Here is a 26,208-nt window from a genome sequence, read left to right as displayed (position 1 = left end):
AGACAGACTGAGACTAACAACAGCCCTTATGCAGCATATATGGCCAGAGTCAAAATTCATTACCCAAGTGCTAACTCAAACTGCTAGGTAGCTCTAATACCACCCCACTCCTGAACCTGCTGTCCTCCTGATAATCTCCTCTTAGAAATGTGTATCAAGAAGAACCATGTCTTGTTCTCCATTGTTTACTGCATTTAACTATTGGTAGTAAAGTTTACAGAGGAAAATCTCTGTGAGTTTTTGCCAATGTGTTTATTCACCTATTGATAAGAAAGCATAGGGGAAAAGTAGGAAGAAGAAAAAAATTGGGGAGGAGAGGGCAGGGCAGGGCAGGGCAGGGCAGGGCAGGGCAGGGCAGGGCAGGGCAGGGCAGGGCAGGGCAGGGCAGGGAGATTTGGCCAGGCTGCTGTTTGTAGGACTCAAGGACGGGAACCAGCAGAGGACAGCATGACACACACACAGATCAAAACTCTAACCCTGCTCTGCTTCCACTTTCTAGCCTTGACTACATTCTAACTGCCCTGATTCAGAGACAGCCAACCCATTATCTCGTGGCTTCTGTCAAGTTCCCTTTTCTTCTCTTCTTGAAGATGAGGAAGAGGTCTGCTTAAGCGACTTCTGGAACCTACACTGAGATATATTCCACCATGGGTGTAGTCTGACTGCACTACAGGAGGCAGAAGCAGGTAAGGAAATTCTTCATGATATAATCTGGGTGTGTGAATGGAAGAATTAGGTCTAAGCTGGGTGACATTGGGTAATCCTCCTATTTTACCAGTAAAGTCAGTCTGTGTTTAAAAACTGCAATTGTTTGGCATGTTATATATTTGTCAATGGCAATTTTGGGGTCCAAACCTTAAGTGTTATAATTGGTTATTTGGGACTCCCAACTATATTTAACATGTCTGTAGTAATTCAAAAGAAACTGCTTGACAAGTGTCCATCTTGGACACTTCAACTGTGAGAAAGAACACCGAGATGGCTTCTCAAAAGTAAGTTCACTGTCGTATTTCTTCTTTCAAAACTTCTCATTACAAACAGTTTCTCCTTTTCTGCCACTGCACGCATACACACATAACAAAACTGTGTCTGTTGAACCTATACTTACACAGGTAAGAGCTTTTAACTTGGTCTTGCTGGGAAAGTTAATACTAATTGCATCTAATAAAATATGCATTTGTTCTTAGGGAAGCTTACAAACTATATATATATATATATATATATATATATATATATATATATGCGCGTGTGTGTGTAATTTGCAATCATTAGATACTTACATAGTTTATAAATAATCAGCTAAATTCCTTAAAATGCTTGAACTATTTTCAACTCAACTCTTAGGACTGAGCACAGACCTAGTGTCAGTATACTCAGTGAGCCCATGCAAGCCACCTAGAATACACTGTTTTACTGTTGAGTTTTTGGGAGGTTTTGTTTCGAGGTGGTTTTTTTGTTTGGTTGTTTGGTTGGTTTTTGTTTGTTTTGTTTTAGGAAATTTAATCCTATGGAGGAAATAAGAGTAAAGAAAAAACAATTTGCACATTTATCTTTTATAAAATATACAAAACAAAAATATGTTTCAGGATTAAATAATCTAAATCCTAATTTGAAAATAAGAAAACAAGGCACTCAGTAAAAAATATCAAAGTAACATTTTAAGTTCTATAAACACATAAAATCTTATACTTTAATAAAACTTATAAATACATACAAGCACATACGTACAGTTTCACACTCGTAGATGTATGTGAAGTATGTATGGTTATGCCTGTTAAACCCAAAGAAGAAGAGAAGAGATACCAAGGTGCTCAGAGCTTCAGTTAGGAGAAGCTGGCAGCATGTGGGAAGTGAGTTACCATTTGCTGCCCTGTAGCAGCAGCACTTCAGCGGAAGCAGGACCTGAAGGAGTGAGCGGCATCAGAGCTGACTTTACCAGCATCTAAACCCTCTGTGGGCTAAGAGGCTGGCCCTGCTGCTGGCTCCCCGCAGACAAATGATTTCTATCAGCTTTACCCTACAATGGCTTCACTTGCTCCCTGTCCTCCCTCATAATCTATCAGTCATCCGTGGGTCAGCATGCCCTCTCATGCTCCTCAATCCACCATGGCCACTTTCTCCCTTACTCATATATTTTTAGGATTTTTTTTCCTCTCAATTATCACTGACAACTTTCAAAAAAAATATCACAGCAAGGAGGACACCATAGTAAGGAGAAATGTCTCTCAAAGTAGTCATAAGGAGGGGCAAACAGTTAATGTTAAACACTAGGCTACAAGGTACTGAGTACTAGGTACTAAGTAATATCCCGAGTACCTGATCCACCAAGCTCCCTAAACTTCATTCCTATTTTCTAAGCCACAAAGCACCCATCCAGATAATATCTGTGAAGTCATTAACAGCCTAACGTATGAGGAAAGTATAAAGTAAATGCTACTTTCAATGTTTTCATGGAGATCAGGATCATTGGGAAAATGAGCATTATACAACAGATCATTAGAACACATAACCCATAGGTCAGCATGTCCTCCCACTTAGCCCTTAATGGTAACACTTCTACAGGATTTTCAATTCTTTCTGTTTTAAATTCATGTACAAGGCATTCCCTGATGATGCTGAAACTGGTAATCTGAGATCCACTACTCATAAGTGATACTAACATTCACACGCATCCTATTAATAGGCTGACTACAAAGTTTTCATTCAACCTACGCTACCTAGTAAATAAACGAATGCTTAAAAAACAAAACACCCAGCACCTCTCCACATACTGCCTTAACTCTGAGGTAATTAGGCTCTGCACTAGTCTTTACCAGGAGACAGTGGGTAAGGAAGGAAAGGATCATTGGCCAAGACACTTCTTAGGGTTCAAGATGCTTCTGAACTCAGCTTGCTGAATACAACAAGATGGTTTGGAAACAATATTCACTCCAATAAATGCTTTTAGAATGATTGTAGTCGCTGAGGCTTCTCTAAGCCTAAATGCCTGATAACCAGGTTCCTGCACTTCCCTCAGTCAGTAGCAAATAAGTTATCTTGGTCTCTCAGCATGAGTAGACTCTACAAGGCTAAGAAGGAACCAGTCTGAGGAGACGTGAGACACTAGTACAAACACTCTACTATGGGCATCCAGGCTTCCAAAAGACCATCTAGTTGAAGAGGAAATAAAAACAAATAGAAATTACCTCAACTGAAAATTGTAAGTTCAAGAGTGTCCAGTAGGTTCAGGTCAAATTCTCAAAGGTTAGGCCCATGAACCACACTAGTGAACTTCTTTGATGTGCAATACTCAACCCTTGATCTCCTGGACCCACTGACCCAGAAACTCTAGGAATAGAACTCTGCAGCCTATGTTTGAACAAATCATACTGGTAATTCTGCAGTACAAATTTGAGCTTCAGATGTAGAATAACATACATACCTATTAGTTGGGCAAACTTGTAAATAGTGCTTTCTTTCTATTTCAAAGTACCTGTTCACCTATTGTCAAACTAAGTGCTTTCATCATAGACAAAATACTACCTGGGATTTCAAATTAGCTGTGAATCTACTGTGATATCCATAGTACCTATGACTGTAAAAAAGGAGTACCATCTCATGAGTCTGGGCGCATCAACTTGAAAATCCAATTACAGCACAAGTGTATTACTTTTTAAAATATGTTATTTTATTTATTTACATTTCAAATGTTGTCCTCCTTTCTGGTTTCCCCTCTGAAAACCGCTCAAACCATCTCCCCTCCTCTTTGCCTCTATGAGGGTGCTCCTCCACATCCACCCACTCTCACCTCACCTCTCTACCATTCCCCTACACTGGGGCATCAAGCCTCTACAGGATCAATGGCCTTTCCTCCATTGATGCCAGATAAGACCATCCTCTGCTACACATGTACTTGGAAACATGGATCCCTCCATGTGTACTCTTCGGTGGTTTAGCCCCTGGGACCCCCGGAGGGTCCAGTTAGTTGATATTGTTGTTCTTCCTAAGGGATTGCAATGCCTTTCAGTTCCTTCATTCCTTCCCCTAACTCTTCCACTGGGGTTCCTGGACTCAGTCCAGTGTTTGGCTGTGAGTATCTGCATCTGTATTAGTCAGGTGCTGGCAGAGCCTCTCAGGGGAGAGCTATCTATACCAGATTCCTGTCAGCAAACGCTTGTTGGCATCAGCAATTGTGTAAAATCTAGTTTAAATTCTCAGCATCCTGAGTAACATGCAGGCAACACAGATAAAACAGGTGTGCTTCCTCCCAAAACACAATTTCCCCAGCCAGGTCTTTAAAATCCCCTTTATTAAAACTTCTGGCTCCACCTTATGGTTCAGATAACATCCTAGAAAAGGATAGCACAAGAAAATAAATTACTTTTCCTTCTAGTAACCACCTGGCTGTAATAACTCACAGGAAAGCCAAGTTTACCACAGGGCTCCGCAATCTACCTGCACTTTTAAAATCGAAGCCATTGCTGGGTATATGGTCAACTTCTGCTCTCTTTGGGTATATAACCAACTTCTGCTCTCTTTGAAACTTTCTTACATGTCATGCTCCGACCACTCATCCTTCAGATAAGAGAGCAGCAGAGAAGGTTGGTGGTTTCTATCTAATTACAGAACATCTGCTGTTTAAGTTAAGATTTCAAAGAAAAGAGAAAAAAGGACTGACTGTGTGAGACTTAGGGGAGTTGGCCCAGAAGACACTGTTGTCTTGGAGTGTACATTGTGGCAAGGAGCTGAATGTTTGCTTTTCCAGGATCATGAAATTTAATTTCTAATACATCACAGAGATACTGAGCTCTAGATGTGATTTAAAAAAAAAAAAAAACACCCAGTGGTTTGAATCCTGCACATATTCTAAGGGTACTGAGGGAATTGAATTTTATTCTATAAACACTGATTCCTTTCCACAAGAGGGCCACAATTCTAGATGCTATAGATACTCTGCATGAAGAACTGTCCTCTGGACCCCATTCTAAAGGGTCACATTAAACCTTAATTTTAATATAACAAATGCTCTTATTCTAGTACTACCTTTTAGGTCACACCAATGATCTTTGAGCACACAATTTCTTAACACATGTTTTTACTAACTTTAGAGAGACTTGAAGGAGATTCTAATCTCACTGTAAGCCAATGAAGATTTGTGGGCTTGTTCTAACCTTGCTGGGAGCTTACAGCTCTGCATTTACTTATAACCAAAAGAAAATACAGAAAAATGGGCCTTGGGCCTTGGTGTTCAATGTCCTCATCCTCTCCTACCTCCTAAAACTGTCTTTCTGCTGAAGGACCTAATTGCTTGCAAGCACCACCTTTTCAGAAGTGAAAATAGGAAGAGAAAGGTTAGCGTCTTACATGAAGAGAAAACCTAGGGCCAGATGTCCCCCGCTATCACCAAGTCTGTGATGCATTTGAATGCAGCAACTACATTGTCTACATTGGCACTGAAGCAAACTGGTTAGCTAAGAACAGAGTAAGTAACCAAAACAGGCTTAGAAGGAGCTATTTCTGGAAAACAAATATTTTTCTTAAATTATATTTTATACCGTGTGTGTGTGTATACAAGTACGGGTGAACTACATGAAGGTAAGAGGACAAAGTGTGGGAGTTGGTTCTCTCCATCCACCATGTGGACCCCAAGGATAGCAAGTCAATAGGCTTGGCAGCAGGCACCCTTACCCACTGAGCTATTTTGTTAGCCTATAAATGGGTTATTTCAACTTTGAACACACAATGCTATCTACTGCTCAGTCTTTTGATATTGTGGCAAAGCCTTTTACTGACTAACTGCTGATCTGTATTGATTTTCTTTCCTACAAATGTAGCACATTGTCAGTTTAGTCTGGTCCCTTAGTCTATTTCAAATAGTGAGAGGGTGTTTTCAACAACCAAGGAGCCACATGAATAAAATAACTCAGACTCAGATTAGATTTTAAGTCCCTGAAGAGAAGTAACTCTGTTCTTTTCCGTTGTTTTTCCCAGACAATGGGTAGAAAGAAGGAAAACCTTACACCAAACTGACAACAATAATCTAAAGTTTAGGCTAACGTCCTTCTCTGTTGAGCCACCTTGGAGAAGGAACAGTGTTCTGTGCTTCCTAAAAACCACACAGGTATGCATTCTGGAATCAGATTCTCTAGCCTCAACTCCTGACTAAACCACTTAGACTGATAAAATCTCCATCAAGCTACTCCATGTCTCACTTTCCTCGCCAAGGTATCATGCAGAGTAAGTGAGTTAATATATAACATCCCAGTACAGTGTTAGACCTGACACAGAAATCTACCTCTACACCCTGATGCCAGCACCACCATTTTCTATCTCAGTAAAATAGTGCAACTGTCCGAGATGATTATTAGAACAAAGAAGCCAAAAATTATGCAACCAAATTACTTCAAACTACTTGTTTTATTCATTTGTAACAATAGAAAAAATAGCTGTGTAGAAGAATCATTGTAACAACAGATATCTAGTACAAAATTAAGTTACCTATTACAGTTCTTAACACACACACACAAAAATCTATTCCATGGCTCTTACTGCAGTTTCACATGTAAAAGATACCCCTTTCTCTGCATCTATCACAATTCGGGCAGATTACCTTCCCTGTCAAACCAATGTATGAAAAAGCACATGGTATAATTTGGAAAAACTAAACATTACACTATCATATTAGAATATGAGATCAGAAAAGGGAACTACTTAATTTAAATTATGATATAAACTATATACCAAGCTGTGAGTGCTACCTCAAGAGAGGGAAACAATGTACAGATTCAAGAAATTATAGACTGGTATATGGTCTTCAGAAATGAAGTGCTAATAAACAAACAAAATACCATCTAGTGTCCCTAAAGACCACAAAACACAGCTTACCTGACCCCTGACATGTTGCATGACTTGTTGAACCTTCGAAAGCTAACATCTTTGTACAGTCTGCCTTTTTCTGAGTGCCCAGGCATTAAACACACTCCAGCATCTCTACCATCTTTCATGTCTCTATAGCATTTAAAAATAAAGCAACATCTGGTCCATGATGTTCAATACCCATGCTGCTTCAAGAGGAAGTGATTATGCCTGTGACTTTATGCCGACTTAATTTAAATTATGATATAAACTATGTATCAAGAGAAACAATGTAAATATATATAATTCAAAGAAGTTAAGCCACTATATAATCACTACCCCAAATGATGATAAAAATTCCACAAGACCTGGGGAGTTGTAGAGCATTTGTCTGACATGTATAGGTACGGCCAAAAGGAAAATTAAGGTCATCACAACACTTCCCTTGAGGGTCTTTCCTAGCATGAGCCTACGTTACATTCCAATTTCTATCACCATAGCTTGGTTATCCAGCAATCACACTGCATTTACCTGTTACCACACAATACTTATCCTCCACCACCACCCCGACCCTATGCCTGAATTCTTTTGCTTATTATTACATATTGAGATTTAACCAGTTTACAGACATGTATATGGCCCAGAATAGTGTTCATTTCTGCTAGCATGCCATAATTTATTTTCCCCCTTTTCACCTATTGATGGGCATATGGGTTGCTCCCAGGTAGGGGCTACCTGAGTAAAGGTTTTTACAATCATTGTAACCATTCTTTGTAAGAGTAACATACGCTTTCATTTCTCTTGTGTAAAGAAAAAGAGTAAAATTATTAGGCTATATGGTTGTGTGTTTAACTTGATTACAAGTCACAAAGTAGATATCCTATTTTACAATTGTAACTAGATATACATTATCAATACTCAATTGCCTTGTCAATTCTTAATATGGTAAGGTTTTTATGGGGAACTTGGAGAAAAATTCTGATGCTTGGGAACTATTGTTTCTTGTCTTTTTTGTAGTAGTTGTATCTTTTTAAACTTTTTTTTAAAGGTAGGGTTTCAAGTCTGAAGGCTTGCCTCAGACTTACAATCTAGCTAAAACTGGCCTGGAATACTGCCTTCCTTCTCTATCTCCCAAGAGCTGGCATTATAAGCAAGTACTGTCAAATTCAATTAGGTTACTGCCATTTAATCCCCATTTCCCTTTAAAGAATGCTGTATCTCTTGTCATAGGCTTCTGGGTGAAACAAAGCTTATGAATTGTTTCTTCGAATTCTTCACTTACTTTACATTAAGTATACAATATATCTTAAATTAGTTAGCTTATAGCTATCTTCAAAAAAAACACTTTATAAGAGGTAAAATTTATAAATATTCTGTAGGTCATAAAACTGTATTTTCCAATGGAAAACGGTCTCTAGAAGGGTACATGCTCAGCCTCAGTGACAACTTGTACAGAAAACACAGAAGCTAAACACAGGATTAAGGCTAGAGAGATGGCACTGTAGTTAATGAACTTCCTACTCTCACAGAGGACCCAAGGTCTCAACATCCATGCCAAGAAAATCACTCCTGCAAGTAACTCCAACTCCAGGAGATTTGACACTCTCTTCAGGTACATACTCACTCACATGCACACACAAACACACTCACTAGTAAAAAAAAAAAAAAAGGCACACATACATTTTAGCCAGGCATGTTGATGTACACCTTTAATTCCAGTACTTGGGAAGCAGAAAGGAACAAATCTCTGAGTCTGATGGCAGCCTAATCTCTATGTACAGCAAGTTCCAGCCAGACAGAGGTACAGTGAGACTTTATTTAAAAAACAGATAATAAAATTAAATTAAATTAAAAACAAAGTAATAACCTAAAAGCATCTCTCTTTAGAATGAGAACCACGCTGGCCCAGAATATGCTTCTCAGAAGACTGGGAAGACAAAGTCCCTGCCTGTATACAGTCAGCAGTTTAAACCAATAGAGAAAATAGTCAAGTTTGCTCTCAAGTTGTTTTCTTCTTTAAACACACATTAGAATAATTCCTGTGTCATTGGTGTGGACTGAGTTGTCTTGTATAAATTAGGCTCCACAACACAGAGCACACAATAGCTCTGATCAAAACCTTCCTGTGACTAAGATGTATTTGATGATCTGTCTCAGAAGACATGTTCTCTGTAGCCTATGTCATCGATGATCTTTTATGGGGTTTAGATGCTCTTATATTTATTCTAGAAAAATATCAACTTGAAATATGAAAATAATTATTTCGGCTATTCAGATAAAAATAGTATTATTCACAGAACATATTAAATTAGAGCATTTCAAGCCATTTCCTCAAGATTTACTGTGAAGTTAGAAGCCTTGTAAGAGTGAAGCACTCTTCTCCACATCACTGGGTTTTGGAAAAAATAATATATTTAGTACAGTAATAGAGCACACACACAAAGATAAAAACACTGTTCTAAATAGCTGTATTTTGACAGCTGCTTCCTTGTACTGAGCTTGTTTAGCAAGGTTTCATGTCTTAACCCAATTTGGAGTTTGGCTTCTTGCATTGCATGGGAAGTTGTCATGGGAAACACTAGAGAGCAAAGGCCCATGAACTTGTGCGTAAATGAGGCTGCTGTTTTAAATGACTCTCTGAACTAACATTTCTTCAAGAAAACTTCAAGCAAACTGCTCAGGAATAAGGATGAAAGATGAGCCGGAAATGTATCATATGAGCCTGAGCCTGTCCCTTTAAAAGAAAGGAGTAAGGCATTTAATTTCCTGCTCTCAAGTATTTCAACTATCAGCATTTCCTTAATAGTAGCTATTTTTATGCCTTTCTTTACATACAATGGGAAATCCTTTTCAAGGCAAAGGGCAGAAAGTGTAAAGGAAGCAAAAATAAAAAATAAATAAATAAAATTTAAAAAAACTAAAACGCGAATACCCTCCCAGGAAAGATTATTGTCTTCAGTCACATATGTTTTATGTAATCTTTAATGATTTCAGTCTAAATGATTTGTTTTTAACAGTATAAAAAAAAACTTCCATGCAAGAAATGTTCTCAAATAATCTAGCCACATACTAAATTAGGAAAATTTCTCATACTTCACAGTATAAAAAGAATTCATTAGCTATCAAGGAAATCTAAGCCATCCTATGTCGTCCTGAATCATGTTGCAAACACTCCAGAAAAGACTGGTACCATGGACCTGGCACCAAAGCTTTGCGCCTGCTGCCAGAACTTCCTTTCAGCCATTCGTTCATACCACTTGCTCATTTGCTGCACCATTTACTTAAACTCTTCCAGAACATTAAATATTAAACAATTAAGTAACAAAAAATATGTAACAAGGTATCCCCTATCTCATACAGGTAACACTAATGTGGAAATCAGAAATGTAACAAAAAAAACAAGTTATTAAATGGGTATTTTTATTAATATAATTCTAGGCTATATGAATTGTGCTTGATGCTGTTTGCTCATTCACTCAAAAAAGTGTTCTCTATGTGCTTTGTATTATATATACACATGTACATATAAATACATATAAATACACACACACACACACATATATGTATATGTATATGTATATGTATATGTATATGTATATGTATATGTATATGTATATGTATATGTATTATGTGTCAATCCAAAGTTTCTCTTGTTGGAGACTTCAAGGCACATCCAACGAGAGGGATCACCTAACCTCATGTTGTCTTTGTGTGTTCAGAGTGCAGCAGCTGCTGGGGCTCAAAGCCAGGACTCTGTGCATGCTAAACATACGCTCTAACAGGGAGTTGCATCTCCGGTGCTCTAGAACGCCCTCAAGCTTGTCTCACACTAGCCAGCTTTATGCTTCCTGCTCCATGGAGCGAATTCCTAAATACACATACTACAGAAACATTAACACTAATCTGAAGGAAGGTAGGATATATGGGAGGAGAGGGCCTACAAGTGTGCCCTTAAGAAGATGAGAATAAAGTCTCAAAAGTAAGAAAATGTATGGATGTAAGAAAAATAAACAAGTAAAAGCACATAGGTGGCTAGGCAAGATTTAGTGGCCAGAGCTTTTGACTGGAGGACTAAGGCAGCAGAGGCAGAGGATCTCTATGAATAGGAAATCAGCCTGCTCTGTGCATTAAGTTTCAGGCCAGCTAGGTTTTATCATGAGCCATGGTCTTAAATAAACAGGTAGTATGCTGAACAGTACAGAATCAGACCACAGGATTTCTGCTTCCCGGAAAAAATCTTAGCGATTCCAAACCTGCCTTTGAAAACCTAGACTCAGTTTCTCTAAGTGTACACAAACACTTAGATAGTAGGTGTATAAATGCAGAATGGCATATACCAAAACTTGCACGTGGAGGTCAGAGGACAATCTCTGGTGTTCCATCTTGCTTGAGAAGGGGTCTTTTAGTAGTTTTTTTCCACTGTGTATTCCAAGTTAAATGACCTTTGAAAATCCAGGGATCCTCACGTTTCTACTTCCTATCATCCCATAGGGGTCTTCAAGGAACCCCAGAGCCGTCTTTTATATCACTACTGGGGATTCAAGCTCAGTCTCTAAACCATAGCACCGTAGTCTACAAGCATCTCGCTCTCCCTCCATCCTTCTTCATTCATTCTGAGCACTGTGTGTTACCCTATGACACTGGTCCAATTATCGCCAGGCTTATGGATCCTGGAAAAAGACCTGTCATAAACAAACAACTAACAGCATCAAGAATAGCTTTGAGGGGCTGGTGAGATGGCTCAGTGGTTAAGAGCACTGACTGCTCTTCCAGAGGTCATGAGTTCAAATTCCAGCAACCACATGGTGGCTCACAACCATCTGTAATGATATCTGATACCCTCTTGTGGGGTGTCTGAAGACAGCTACAGTGTACTTACATATAATAAATAAATAAATAAATTTTAAGAAAAAAAAAAAAGAATAGCTTTAAGAGGAGAAGGGACGCATAAAACGGCCAACTGCTTTCCAGGTGAACCATTTGAGACATTTTAATATCACTATGTCAGAACCTGGTTTGTGATAATAGCGTGCTGTCATGCAAACAACGGGGTGAGGAGCTTGGTGTGATACAGAAGAAAGCAGATGCGGGCAAGGCTGAAGCAGATGCAGGCAAGGCTGAAGGCCTCCCGTAATGGACACAGTAAAGCCTCTCCTTAAAAGAGAATAATCTGCTGTAAATCTAAAGACCACCAGCCTGAGCCATGAATTGGGAGGAAAACTGATGACACTGAATGTATAAGGAACACAGCAGAGTAACTGTCCTCAATAAGCTATGAACGTACAAATGCTAATGCCTCTCTGCAGTTCTTAAGAGCCATTCACTTCTGAGTTCTTTTCCTTCAGACAGGGTAACTTTCCAACTCCTCCAGGAACTTCGAGTCTGCCTGCACTGCCCTCGGGCATCTCCCTCCTTCCTTTCTTTCCTCTTTACAGAGATTCTGAGTTTCCTCATAGGAAATCTGGCTCCACACCCCAGGAGCCACTTTATACTGAAAAAGCGGGCTGGGGGCATGAGACAGTGTAGGAATCTTGTCTATGAGAAGTCAGTTGGGATTGCTATGAATACTCCAGACCAGAACAGAGAGCTGTGAGATGAGGCAGGCAGACAGGAAAAGTACAGGAAATTTTCCAAGGCATGGTGACATCCTCGGTGGGAGGTCAGGGGAAGAACACATCACCAGAAAGGGAGGCAGAGAAAGTTTGGACAAAGAATACAGATAGTGCGAGGAGAACACTGGGTAGGAGTAGCAGGTGTACAGAGCCATGTAGCCTGGGTTTGAAACCTGGATTTCATCCAACTACCATGAGTCAATCATAGCCCCAAAAAGAGATGGGAAATGAGAAGGAAAACTAGGAGACTCTTCTTTGCTGTAACTGAAGGAAGGTTTTCAGTAATTAAGCACAACCTAAGCGGCAGCAGTTTTACTGGAAACATGGTTTACATCCAATCCCTATGGGAAAACCCTCTACGCAGACCGAGGCTCAGCTGAGATAAGGTAACTTTGTGCAATCATAAAATAAAATAAAAGCCCTTTCCTTAGCTGACTAAATGCATTGGTTGCTATTGCCTTCCTTGGTACAGAGTCCAGTTCCTAGGACAGCGCATCCAACAATGACTTAAATTTGACACTATGTGAGCACAGACTCTTTGAAGTACATCAAACAAATAATTTCTAAATAAGGAAACAGAACACGACAGTTGTGTATAGACAAAAATCAAAGTCTAGCCTTAGAAGAAGAACGTGGAAAGCACCCATAAAGGACTGGCTCAACCTGATTTCTTCGATTGACATCAGCAACTCAAAATAAAAGGGAGAGATCTTCTAAGCCTCACAGAGGGAAGTCATCCAGAGGGTGGGGTAAGAGAATGCGCGAGACTTCACTGGGTCCACAATTTTCTGTTTAAACACTGCTTACGGACAGCTGGCTGCACTAACATCAACACAGAGGTATTACCTCTCTAAATTCTTTCCACAACCCCACGGGATACAGAGATTTTCTGCCAGTTTACTGATGCATAGAGCTTTCCCCAGTGACTCTGCTGAGGAGCAGGGATGGCATGTTGGAGCCCAGCAATTCCAACCCTTAACCTCTGTGTTAATCCCTAAGAAATGAGCTCTTGCTCACAGGGTAAATCAAGTTGCTCTTGGATTCTTTCTTTCAAACACCATTAAAGGAAGCAGTAAAAGTTCCACTTAAGTGTTCTAAGAAACAGATCTAAGGAAATTCAACTAATGTTGAAATGCTTAAGGCTTTGATAATTGGCAAAGTTGATATGGCCCACACTGCCGTTAAACTCAAGAGCGAAGTCCAGAATAACTTCACAAACGAATGCTATTTATAAGCAGTGAATATTTTGTCAGCCCTTGTTAGGATGATAAACTGTGAGTGCCACACTTGCCTATTTCCTGCTGGTTCAAGATGCTTATAAATTTCCAGCACTAAAAATGTAGTGTCATACAGTTTAAACTCAAGCAGATACCCAGAATTTTAGGGCAAGTTGAAAGGATTCCAATCCTCTTTGTTTGGGCAGTTCCACAGGCTCACCACATTGAAACGAACACAACTCCAGGTGACTCACTACAGGGCACTGAGCTGTCTGTCCTAGAGGCACTGAGCTGCCTGTCCTAGCGGCCCAGGCCTGTTGCTGATCCACTCTGCACCTACTTCCACCATGCAAAAATACAGGATTCCTCATTGACCATGCTGACACACACTGCTTTTCTCCCCACTACCACCCACCAGCCATCTGCTTCCACGAAGCTCTGGGATGAGGACAAATAGTGACTGTAGATGTCGGGTGTGAGTAACTTAGCTTATTACAGCAAGAATAGCACTTTAAAGAAAAAAAATAGTCATTTTACAAGACGAAGAAGGAAATCATTACTTTTTAAGGACTAAGCCCTAATGTTCCTATTGGTCCATACTGAGTGCTTTGGAAGATGTCATTAAAAACGGGCTCTAAAAAGACATTAGACCAAGGGTCAAAGGAAATGAACAGTGATAACAAGTTTGTGATGTTTTCTCACAGCAAGGACATAGGGTCAAAGGAAACGATCAGTGATAATAAGCTTGTAATGTTTTCTCACAGCATCAGTCAAACAATTTCCTCAGGCTCCTTTTTCCACTTTCACAAAGAAAGTCTGAACTATTTATACCCAGCAATAGACTTGGGACCTGACAACCGCCTGGGACCTTCCCAGGCCAACCCATACAGGAAGTGATCCGAAGGCTGTGCCTGACTGATGAAATGCAAAGTGTTATGAACACACCTGGGTACACATATGCACGCACACATATACATGCATGCACATGCGGGTGCAGGTGCTCGCACACACACACATACACACACACACATACACTCTCTCTCTTTACAGAGCTTATAAATCTCATTTATATATTATAATGAATGTGTTTATCACACAGCAAAGCCAGGATTTGTTTCCAAAACATCAGAATTAAGACCTAAGATTTAGAGAAAGCAAAGCTCAGGAGACCCTCGGTCAGAAGTGCCACAGAGGAGGAGGAACTACAACAAAACAGGGTGTAGCAAGAACGTGGGGTAACCATTGGAGACCCAGATATCTTTTTGGAAATGTCATGGAGTTTTCAAGCAGTAGATGAAAGAATCTAATGGAGTATTTATACTTCAAACATTTTCAGCAAAGTGGTTCCCGGTACACAGCAACACTGGATTACACTAGCACTCACTATATAAGAGGAGACAGCTCAGAACTGCCTTAAAGTTCATCTGGGCCATCAGTGAAATGCTTAGTTTCCATGGATCCTATTCCAACTCTCTAGTCTACTCATCCTGGTGTGAGCATGTCCCCTGGTTTGCCCAGGACACCAGTGGTTTCACACTCCCAAGGGTCCCTGTTATAAACTCACTCCACTTTTTATCAATTGGTTAGGCCTTGGATGAATGGATGTTTTCACTTCATTTCAACCCATATTGCATACAAAAAGGTCCTCCTTAAATCTTACAGGCACAAAGAAAAACTACGCTTGATCAAAGGGAGCTTCTGTTTCCAACAGAAAGTCAGATGCTATGCTCACAGCCACTGAAGTCCACAGCAGGGCAAACAGACACGGTCAGAGTGGAAATAACACTGTGCTAGGTGAATCTTAGCCCATTCACTCACACTCCTTCTTCCTTGTATATTTAAAATGTCAAGTGCTAAATGCTCTTAAAACCGTTTTAATAAATGTATTTAAATCTGGTAATAAAATCATACAATAATCATATGCATAAACGTGTAAGGTGCATCACTTAGGAAAATCAAAAATAAACAAGTAACACTGAAATAATGTTTTTAAAAAGCCAAGATTCTAGTGGTTGTGTTCACTGACCCCATATCTGTCCAGCTTACATATGCACACAAAGCTGACTCAGTGGCTTCCCTCCAAGTACAAGCCAATCTCAGACATGTGTGACGTCTGTCACAGTGTCAACATAAAACTACAGCTTCACAACAAAGAGAACTCCAGACAGTTCCTAATCAAGTATGAGCCACCATGCCCCATGTATACAGATTCTAGTTATTCTAAATTATATGTCAAATATGGTAGCAGTTTCTTGACGTCTTTTTTTTTTTTTAGTTAAATAAAGAATAAAGAAAGTCATAAATCAAGACACTTAATCAGGTGTGAAAACATCAGGCAAACAGGTTACAGCAGAGCAGGGAATCCTCTGTATGTAAGGCTCAGACACTATCTGATGACATTCTTAGCCTTGGTTGGTAGAGTTAGTGGTCTGTAAATACATCCCAAAAGGTTACACCCAAAAGTCACAATGATGTTAGTCAAACATACAGACGGGCAAGGAACTTCTAATAAGAGGCTCAAAATAGTCCAAGATAAACTGATATAAGACACTGGGCCTGCAACAGTCCAACCTACCCACCATCAGTGAAGTGCTATTGAGTCCAAAGGTTCAACTGAAGTGTGATTCTTTCCAGATACTTCTGAACACACTATAGACATGAATTCCAAACATCACAAGAGATACAAGACGTGTTCAAACATATCACTCCATGTCAAATTACCACGTGGTCCAGAATCCATGGTTATTCAGCCTTAACTACTGAGACCTACAAAGGTCTGGAACCCTACCAGCATCTTGGACTGCACAGTCAGGGAGCAGCAGTAGATAGGGAAATGCCAATCTCTTGGTCACAGGACAAAGCCGAGATCCGAAGACCCCACAACACATCAGTCATGATGAAGAGGTTTCCCAAAGCAGAAGAAGAGAGGCTGTATTTAAATTGTGCACATTCTGACTAAGCAATCTAATCCTCTCCTCCACCATCAGCATCTCAATTTCTATACGTCAATCGGTGCCTCTGGGTTACAAAGACCTCTGTGAGGCCATGGGTGGAACGCACATGCTGGTCTCATTCTAAAACAATGGCATCTTCAGAACAAACACAGCTTCAAACTATTTTCCATAGCCTCAGAGAATCACAGTAATACTTGGGGTAGCAACCATGCAGCATCCTCAGCCAAAGGTCTAAGTTCCTTTGCTTCATTTATGGGCCTTTTTGTCTAAGACTACAATTTTAAAAAGGCTGGAAGTGTTTGCTCAAAACAAATGTGCTTACCTAGTCTACAGGCACACATGTAGACATACGTGTACGCACTCATACACTGTCTTAGGCACATTTTAGAATGCTACAGGAAACAGTTGAGGTAATGAACAATTAGAGAAAAAAAAAAAAAAAGAACCTGAACTCTTCATCACAATGAAAGCATAGCAGAGCCCTTGAACATCTCCACAGCATCCACCCACTCCAAGCAGCTACTCCTCAAAGTACCCTGAAAGTAACAACCTGAGGGTCTAGAAAACTTCTCTATGAACACAACCTTGCTCCTACCTTGCTTGGAGATCTTTATGATTCATCTCACGGTGGCTTTAAGCAGTTTTGTGCCTCTTGATTCAGAAGAAATGAGTCACATAAAATAGCCTGTTAATATACCAAAGCAACCCAAGGACAAAACTGAAATGCCAGAACGCCCAAGTTGTACCTTTGCTATCTAGGCACATCAAAAACAGAGCTTCACGGGCCAGGGAGATGGCTCAGAGGGTACAGCAATTGTCAAATAAGTCTGATGACTTGAATTCAAGAACTCAGAGAAAGAAGAAAAAACCTATTCCACAAAGTTGTCCCCCGACCTCAACATGCACACTGTGACATGTACACACACACACACACAGAGAGAGAGAGAGAGAGAGAGAGAGAGAGAGAGAGAGAGAGAGAGAGAGAAAGACACAGACAAAGAAACAGAGAGAGACAGAGAGAGAGGGATGGAGAGAGAGATAGAGAGACAGACAGGGGAGGGGAAAATAGATATTATTTTAAAAAATAGAGCTTCATGTCAGGAAAATTATAATTTAATCCAATATATATACATATATATACATACACCACACACACACACACAAACACATATGCTTAAAGGAAATGAGAGGGAGGAAGGAAGTTAACAGCCCCATAGACAGAAGGCAGTCTAAGCACTGACCTGAAAAGCACTGTTGTGTTAAGCCATAAACATTTTATTTAATTGCTATTTCAAAACCATGCTTTCTTGAAGCAATCGTTCATTGCCTCTTAGATACAGTAGGTGATCCCACATCACATCTTTTTCTCATCATTCCTTCACATGGTAATCTATACTGGTGAGGGCAACACATATTTGCTCTTGTACATACCCAACACTCACAATGTTTCTCACAATGATATCCTGAAGTGGCCACCATCACTACTTTTTCATAAGGGATAATATATATTGAAGCACACCCCGAAGCACAGAGGAGTTAAGTAATGCTCCCAAGCACACACCACACTGTGTGACCAAGAGAGCTTTCTAAGTAAAATAAACTTATTCTGGAGTCTGTGCTCCTAACCACACAAACATATTTCCTCTCAGATCACTAAGACTACAGGTCAACAAATACTTCAACTGTCTAAAAAAATCAATATGCAAGAGCAAGATCTGTGAGTGTTTAAACTGCAGCAAGCCAAGTGGCAAGAGTGAAAGGGGGGGGTCCACTGAAGCTGAAGATTGAGAGTGACAGAGAAAGAGGAGATGCGCACCTACTGGGCCACGTCTCTTAGCAACCACTCCAAATGGTTCTGAGCACATAGACGGAAAATGTGAGCATCTCCGGTGCCCATTCTGCTCAGGACACGGATTCCTGTTGTTGGAGGAGGCCGTGCTGTCTCCAACACAAGCCCAAGCATCCTCAGCCCTCACAAGTCACTAAGACTTTGTGGACCCAGTGAGTGAGCTCTGATTTGGAAAAAACAGTGAAAGACTATTTAGTAAATTCAAGTCTCACTTCCTGCTGTGGTCCATGGGGAGAAAGCTGTCTGGCAGGGCTTCCAAGCACTGTGCTGATACTACAGTCCCACACATTTCACCAAAAAAGCAGTATCATGTCAGAAAAACAGCCCATAGTATTATCAAAAGCCCTTGCTTTTACTGATCACCTATTTCAGCTAGACATTTTAGTAAGACAGGACACCATGCTTCCTGTGAATGTTCCAGCAACTATAAGAAGGGAAGCAGCACCGATTTACATATGAGTAAAGAGATTTAGAGAAAACACACCAAAGGTGCATACATGGCCCTCTCTAACTCAGGACTTGGGTCAACCTCTGAATCCCATGGGACAGGAGCAGCAGACAAGTTCCATACAGGAAAGACAAGGTAGTTTGGAAGCACTCACATAGCATGTGGAAGATTTTACAAGGCCACAGTGATTACAAATGGCTAACATCAAAATCTCTAAGACCAGGCAACTAAAAGGTTTCTGCAGTAAAATAGAGAAGATGATTTACTGCAAGTATTTGTCGACCCGAGAAGTTTCTGTTGAGATGTAGCACTAAGAAGCTAACATTCTACATACATGCTAAGTATCTCTTATCTTTGGACTAGAAGTGCTTTTCAAATTTTAGGTATTTCAGATTTTATAATATGCAATGAGAAACTCAGGAATGTAACTCAATTCCAACTCCAAAATTAAGTTTCATACATGTTACCCATGTGACCTGAAGATAGTTTTACAGTGTATTTAGTGAAGCAGTGTCCGGACCGGGAGTTATCACAGGAGGCTGTCAGTCCATGAAATCATTCATTGTGTTTTGTCAAGAAGTTTTCTTTATTTTGGAACACCTACAATTGGAAATACTCTCAGATATACTCAAAACTGCCCCATATTTACATACCTTAACTCAATTAAATGGGAAGTGGCCATCTGGAAGAGGGAGGGGACTCCATTTCGTACACACTGGGCAAGACTTACCTGATAATGGAGGTAACTGGGGAACAACAATGTTTAGAAGTCAAGTGGAGAGGCTCAGCCACAGACAACAAGCACCCTGACCTAGCAGTGCACACAAAGGACCCCAGTGTCTCTGAAAATACTCGATGTAATTGTCTAGAGTAACAGAGAGTAAAGAAGATGAATGGTCATCTTCCCCATCAAAAGAGTCAATACAAACCACATGGAGCCTTAAACTATAATTATGTAGCTAGTACTTTAGCCAGGTTGCTAGCTAGAAGTGAAATGGGTAGCTACCAAGGATGGAGAAGAGTTACTTAGCTTCTCAAAGAACCTTAATGTGCGGCTTGAATCAACATTTTAAAATTTATTTAAAAAATGCAAAAAGGAATAAGGACCAAAGTGTCTTCGGCTGGGAGAAGCATGAAGTCGGTGGTTAAATGCCAGTTACTTTCTTTTCCCTCAAAGACTTCTGTTTTCAGCTAAAGATTCAGGGTCCCGCCTTCGCAGATTGATAAGCAAAGGATAGTGATCCAAGTTCAGGAAGCCAATCTGAAGAGCTTGTGGGTGCTGCCCCTCCTCCTAACCAGACTGGCCAAATGACTTCATGAATCAGATTGAGAAGGTACCAGCAGATCTACCTTTTCTCTAAGCCAATAGAGACCACCATTACCATCTGGGACATAGAACCAAAGGGTGTCTCTATTAGAAAATAAGCGTAAGCCACTCTTCATTCCCTTGCTCTTAGTAGAAAGGTAAGAGAGGACTCCTCAGCAAAGAGGCTGAGCCGGGTGTTAAGGGTACATAAGACTTCAACAGGCGAGGAACAGACCTTTTCCAGGTGAAGGTACCAGACCAGAAGCAACAGGATGCATGGTGTGTTTGGAAATGAGGTATAGCCTAATCCACATAAAATGTATACTTCCTGATATGGCTGTTCTACTCTATTGTGGGGGTGGGGAATGAAAATGGAGTCTACCAGGATGGGAGTTAGTGTGACGATAACTAAATATAAAATACCTATTGGACCAAGTCAGACACAGTAATAGGAGTTGTACCTCAAATTAGTATATAGAAATGTCTCCTCATGTAAGCCGGCCGATTTTATTTGACACTGAATCTTCAATCCCAGACAATGGCATTATCTCACTGGACAGAGCTCATGTTCTGTCCCCAGTCAGTGCACTCCCTTATACAGAGCTTTGAACTTTTATGAAGTTCAAGTGAATAAATACATTCTGCTCTCACACCCTATCAGTTCTCCTTTCAGTTTACAAAATATAAAACAATTATGAACAATTATGAAGAATTATGAATTCTCAACACCCACTGTCCTCCAGGCACGTTCATGTGTGGGAGGCTTCTTCCTGCAATTCATCTCTATTCTAATCCAATAAAAGTGAACCAAGTTGGAGCCACACCCCCCAAGCTTCCTGTGTGAATAAATATGGATGTATCCTACTCAAGAATTTCTATCTGTCTGGGCACATTCTAGTAGTTAGTGAGCTTCAGGTGGACAAAGCTACTGCTGAACTCCACACAAGTATTACTTTTTTATAAAAATTATGTTTTATGCCATAGGTCACCAGACTTCAGAAATAAGTGGGCATCTGCAGTCTCATTGTGGCTTTCCCAAATACATATTACAGTAACATGAAAGAGAAACAAACATGCAGAAGTGTCACTTACAAAATGCGTACTACAAATAACATGGAAGAGAAAATAAAAATTAATGTGTCATAACATTTATATTAATTCCATGCATTAAAAAAAAAAAACTGGTAACCAACAGAGATTGAAGCGTCACTGATAGACCAGGCCTACCCTCACAGCTCAAGATCCAGAAACAACAAACAGCTGTGGTCCGAGCTGTGGTAACACCCAAGACCCCTGAAGTAGCTGGCATTCAGAAGGAAGGTAGGAAATGTTAGCCAACTGGCTAGGTGGAGGCAGAGATAAGCAGCTTCTTCTTGCTGCTGTTGGGAAGACAGAGTTTCCCTGTATGTTGAGGTAAGAGACAGGGAAACTTCTTCCATGGTGGGTCCACGATGTGTCTGTTGTTGACACTTCTACAGAGACAGGAAATACTCAGAACAAACTGAAGGCAAGCTTATTAGAGTCCTGGCATTATCTCTGTGTTGTTTAAAAGATAAACTTGGTCTCAATGCTTTTTTGTTTGTTAGCTCAGGGTGAGATTAAGCACTTAACTTTTAAGGTGATATACTGAGAACGATATCAGTCCCATTTATAAATTACTTACAGAATTTCCCATTTAATATTTAAAAGTACCACTAAGGGAGATTACTGTGCATGAAAGCACTAAAACCCAAGTCTTCAGTATTTGTATTCCCTCACGGCTTCAGCATACACAGGACTCAGAACTCTCCATAGTGAGTGTGTACATGATCTGTACACATGATACAAAATTATCCAGCCTAAAAAATAAATGAGATTGTACTACAGGCTTCAGCATGTTATGAACCAAAATCATAATATGCTAAGTGAAATAAGCCAGTCATGAAAGGGCTAAGCGATTCCACGTGTCTAAAGTACCTACTAAAGTCAAATCCACATGGATAGAAAGCAGGGTGGCAGTTTCCAAAGTCTAAGGGATGGTTTGGTAATTGATAGCGTTTCAGTTTTGCAAAATGAATGTATTTCTGGGAATGATGGTCGTATTGGTTCCGTGACAATGAGAGTAAAACAGATGTCACTGAACCGTCCCTTAGAAGTGGTCGAGAGACTGACTGAGTGTGGTGGCTTAACCCTGTAATCCCAGCACTGGAGAGGCTGAGGTAGAAAGATGAGGCATTCAGGCACAGCTCTGAGAGACACTATTTAAAGATTCAGGGGTAAGGCACACGCCTACCTTCACCCAGGAGTACAGAGACAAGGAATGCAACCTGAGGCTGAGGAGCCGAGCTCACAGAGGTCGTCCAGGTGAGCCTGATATTCATAACAGGGTCTTTCAGAAAACAAAACCGGTCAAGACAGAACATTTGTGTGCAATTTCACAATTAAAAAATAAATGCTGCCTTAAAGTATCTTTTAAAATAACTGGTAGGCTGAGCAACAGGCAATGGGGACAGACTTGTGCAATTTCCAAGAAGTCACACAAGAAAATAGATTACAAGGTAGAGGGGAAGTGAAGACAGCACACAGGAACCATTTTCTAATGCAGCTACAAAGGGAGCTACAAGAACAGTTTGATTGTTGCTTAGGAGATGCGAGAGAGTTTGAGGAACTTTTACTTTTGCTTCGGTAAGACAGAGGCAGGCAGGAGCAGAAAATGGTAAGAGGTAAAAAAAAAAAAAAAATGCTGGGCGGTGGTGGCGCACGCCTTTAATCCCAGCACTTGGAAGGCAGAGACAGGCGGATTTCTGAGTTCAAGGCCAGGCTGGTCTACAGAGTGAGTTCCAGGACAGCCAGGGCTACACAGAGAAACCTTGTCTCGAAAAAACCAAAAAAAAAAAAAAAGAGAGAGAGAGAGAAATCCAAGAAAGACCAAAGGAAGCACGCCAGGTCCAGTGCTGGGTAGAAGCCTTCAAAGTCGACCCGAGTGCATGGAGAAACCTGGGCACACTGGTACAGTGAGATGGGGTGGTACTGTGTTAATCCAGAGTACAACTGGAGAGCAAAAAAAAAAAAAAAACAAACAAACAAACCATGGGAACAATTGGTTATATACTCAGAAGCGGGTCAGTTAGCAAACCAAGATGGAAAGGGGACTGTCCAAAATTAGACTGGAGCTGTCCTGATAAAGTGGAGAAAGGTCACAAGTCCCTGCGCACCTCTAAAGGTTGGTGCAGACTGGGCACAATCCCATCCACCCCGAGGACAGGGCATCTGTGTCCCAAAAGAGGAGGCTGGCATCCTTTTAACCACTCCCTGCTCATCTGCTGCTCCATTGCCAGTACAGGGCAAGGCTCCTGTGGACACGCACATCCCTCCCACGACAGAAGAAGCACACAGGTGTGCTTTACTCTCAGATAAATGCTGTTTTCCAGGAAAAAAAAAGGGGGGGGGGAACAAAAACAAACAGACAAAAACCCCTTAGGTAGTTAAAACTATGTGAATCAAAACCTTAAACACGTCCAAACAGAGAACACTGTGGCTATTATTACTACAGCTTCACACAAAAGGTCACAGCGAGACATGGGAACAATCCATCCTCCTGCTGGCTGGGTTCCTCTCCCTCTTCACACACCCCTTCATGCTGTTTACCCTTGGTCAGGCCTTGACAATTTGTAACCCTTAGCAAATCTGCATCAGCTCCAACTCATATAAGCACAAACTAGAGCCGGCCTCCAAAAGCTGGTGGAAATCCGTAATGCTCGATGCTCAAGAATTTGGCGAGCCATCAACATTTCAGAGGGTACTTTAAATGTTTTGCTTTGAGACCTATCACAGCATTTCCCGCCTGTCAACATGAACAGCCCAGGCAAAAAAGCAAAGTACATTTCCCTCAGTTCCAGTCAGATGTTACACTCAATCGCTGAACCAATCTCACCTACAGGGGCTGTGGAGACCAGAAGAATCGGTAAGTAGGAAAATTCCATCCAGTTCACGGTATAGTAAAGGACTACCAGTAATTCCAAAGTAAGATGGCTTTCTCTACTTCAATCTCCTAAAGTGTTCTTATGTGACGAATGGAACACTAGATTTATAGGTGAGATTGGACTTTTCCTATGTTCAACAAAGTAATGAAGCATGATTTTCTTCTGTGGGCTCAGGGACTAGGAATTGGGAGTTCCTAGTTTAAGCAAACAGTGAAGCTGATGCAGGATAGCAAATGTGCGTGGGCAGAGATGGGGTTAAAAGGAGTTATCTGATACTGTAAAGTGGACAAGTGCAGCTGGGTTATGACGTAATCCTCAGAGCAAAGGCAGTCCAGTAACTAAAATGCTCAGGAAAGAAAACAAATGCAGAGCATGAAGGCCACGGCCCCAGCAGAGCAGACGCCAGACGTGAAGGACCCCATGCACAGAGTCCTGGTAGTCTTCCTGAAGCACTAATGCCTAGGCTACTGATGTGGACGTAATGGTAAGTCACATTTTACTTTCAAAAGAAAGAAACAGGAATTAAATTGGCTTTATAGCGCTTGTGTCTTAGGGCTTAAATTTTCATTTCCTTGATTCTTAAGTTCCAATTTCTTCCTCTAAGGCTTAACAAGCATAGAAAGAGTAGTTTTAGTTTCAATTCATGGGTGGTGAGGTTGAAAGATATACTTATAAAGTTTAATCTATAGTTTACTTTTCTATAAATTGTAAAGTAACTTAAATGAAGCCTAATATTTTTCTAACATAAAATATGCTTACAGTAAAGTTTATTTATTTAGCTACCTAAAGATTGATAGGTTAAAAAGCCCCCATTTGATGGAAAAATTGTAAACTTGCAACTGAATAGAGAGATTTTGAGACTCAACCACAGCATGCCCTCATGCTAAAGAAAGTTTAAAAGTAGTAAACTCAGCATTTACTATATACTGACAACTTTAAAATATTAGTTAATCACAAGAAATTGTCATGGTGGGTATGAAATACCTTCAATTTGTCCACTTTTTCTAATAACAAAGGGACGAGCCCTCTCTGCCTTTAGGCATATCATGTGTATAAGAGCAAAGGGACACCATGACACCATGTATGGTTTTATATGACAGGGAGGATTTCTAGTTATAACAGCTCCATGCACTGAGCTCATAGGTCGTTGCCCTCTAAGACTTCACACACATGCTGTCAGATCACTGGATGTTCCAAACAGCCAGGAGACACTGGGAAATCTCTTTATGTCTCTGTCTTACCAATCTGAAAATTAGTTTTGCAAGTTTCAGGGGCAAGGTGATTTGTCTAACTAAAGGGCAAGGCTAATATTTAGAGGAGCCAACCATCTGGCTCCAAATCTACTTCCTTGTCTTTAGCATACAATGATTATGGCTAATAAAAATTGTAATTTATGCATGAATAGAAGAGAAATGCAAGACTGTCAAAAACTAGTTAACCCTTCAGCTGGATGTTGACATAACAAGGGCAGTAACTGCATTATATAAAACAAGTCAATATTATTGGGAGTCAAAAAAAGGGAAGAAGCAAGCTTTGCCGATAAACAGCTAAATCTTGATATACTGAGATCCTGAATGACATTATGTGTTTGAGATTTTAACTTTTTAACTGGCTCCTACTCTGTCCTAGCACATATTTAAACAAATAAATATCAACAATAAGAAAACACTAAGGTTTATGTATCTGGCCCGTAGTAGCTGTTCAATAAAAATTTAATTTTTTTCCCAGCCTCTGCACCAATAACCCAGTAAGTGAGAAGTAATACTGCCTAGGGCAAAATCAACACAAAATTACTCAACCTGTAATCCAAAACTGAGATAGTTACAAAGGCATTTGTGAAACTCAGGAAAAAGGACACCTTACATACCAACTTACAAACCATGTAAACTCTACAGAAAACTGAACGTCGTATCAAAGCACGGGTAGTGAAAACTGTCTACCAGATCCACCAAGTGCAGCCTACCCTTCGCGACCTGCACTCCACACAATCCAGCCATTCCTTACTAACCTGAGGTCTATAGTCAGG

At 40.4% G+C, this 26,208-nt stretch overlaps 2 protein-coding genes across 4 annotated transcripts in view; one reads left to right on the top strand and one right to left on the bottom strand.

Annotated features, from left to right (window-relative positions):
• The window catches only part of Med12l (mediator complex subunit 12L), a 292,238-nt gene that overhangs the window by 149,162 nt on the left and 116,868 nt on the right, over positions 1 to 26,208 (bottom strand). The gene's annotated exons all lie outside the window — the stretch shown is intronic.
• The window catches only part of P2ry14 (purinergic receptor P2Y14), a 36,406-nt gene continuing 10,776 nt past the window's right edge, over positions 579 to 26,208 (top strand). The window contains exon 1 of one of the 3 annotated variants that reach the window (XM_028763663.1): positions 579 to 686. Coding sequence is in view for 1 of the 3 variants with exons in the window: in XM_028763661.1 (XP_028619494.1) it covers positions 24,664 to 24,666 (3 nt within the window). In the remaining 2 variants the exon portion in view is untranslated. Of the gene's footprint in view, positions 687 to 23,940; positions 24,164 to 24,408; positions 24,667 to 26,208 lie in introns of those variants that run through there. The other 2 variants (XM_028763662.1, XM_028763661.1) reach the window with 2 other exon arrangements.

This window comes from Grammomys surdaster, unplaced genomic scaffold (genome assembly GCF_004785775.1).
Source record: "Grammomys surdaster isolate TR1022 unplaced genomic scaffold, NIH_TR_1.0 139, whole genome shotgun sequence".
Taxonomy (NCBI): Eukaryota; Metazoa; Chordata; class Mammalia; order Rodentia; family Muridae; genus Grammomys; species Grammomys surdaster.
The sequence above is the reverse complement of the archived record's forward strand: the minus strand, read 5'-3'. Positions and strand labels throughout refer to the sequence as shown.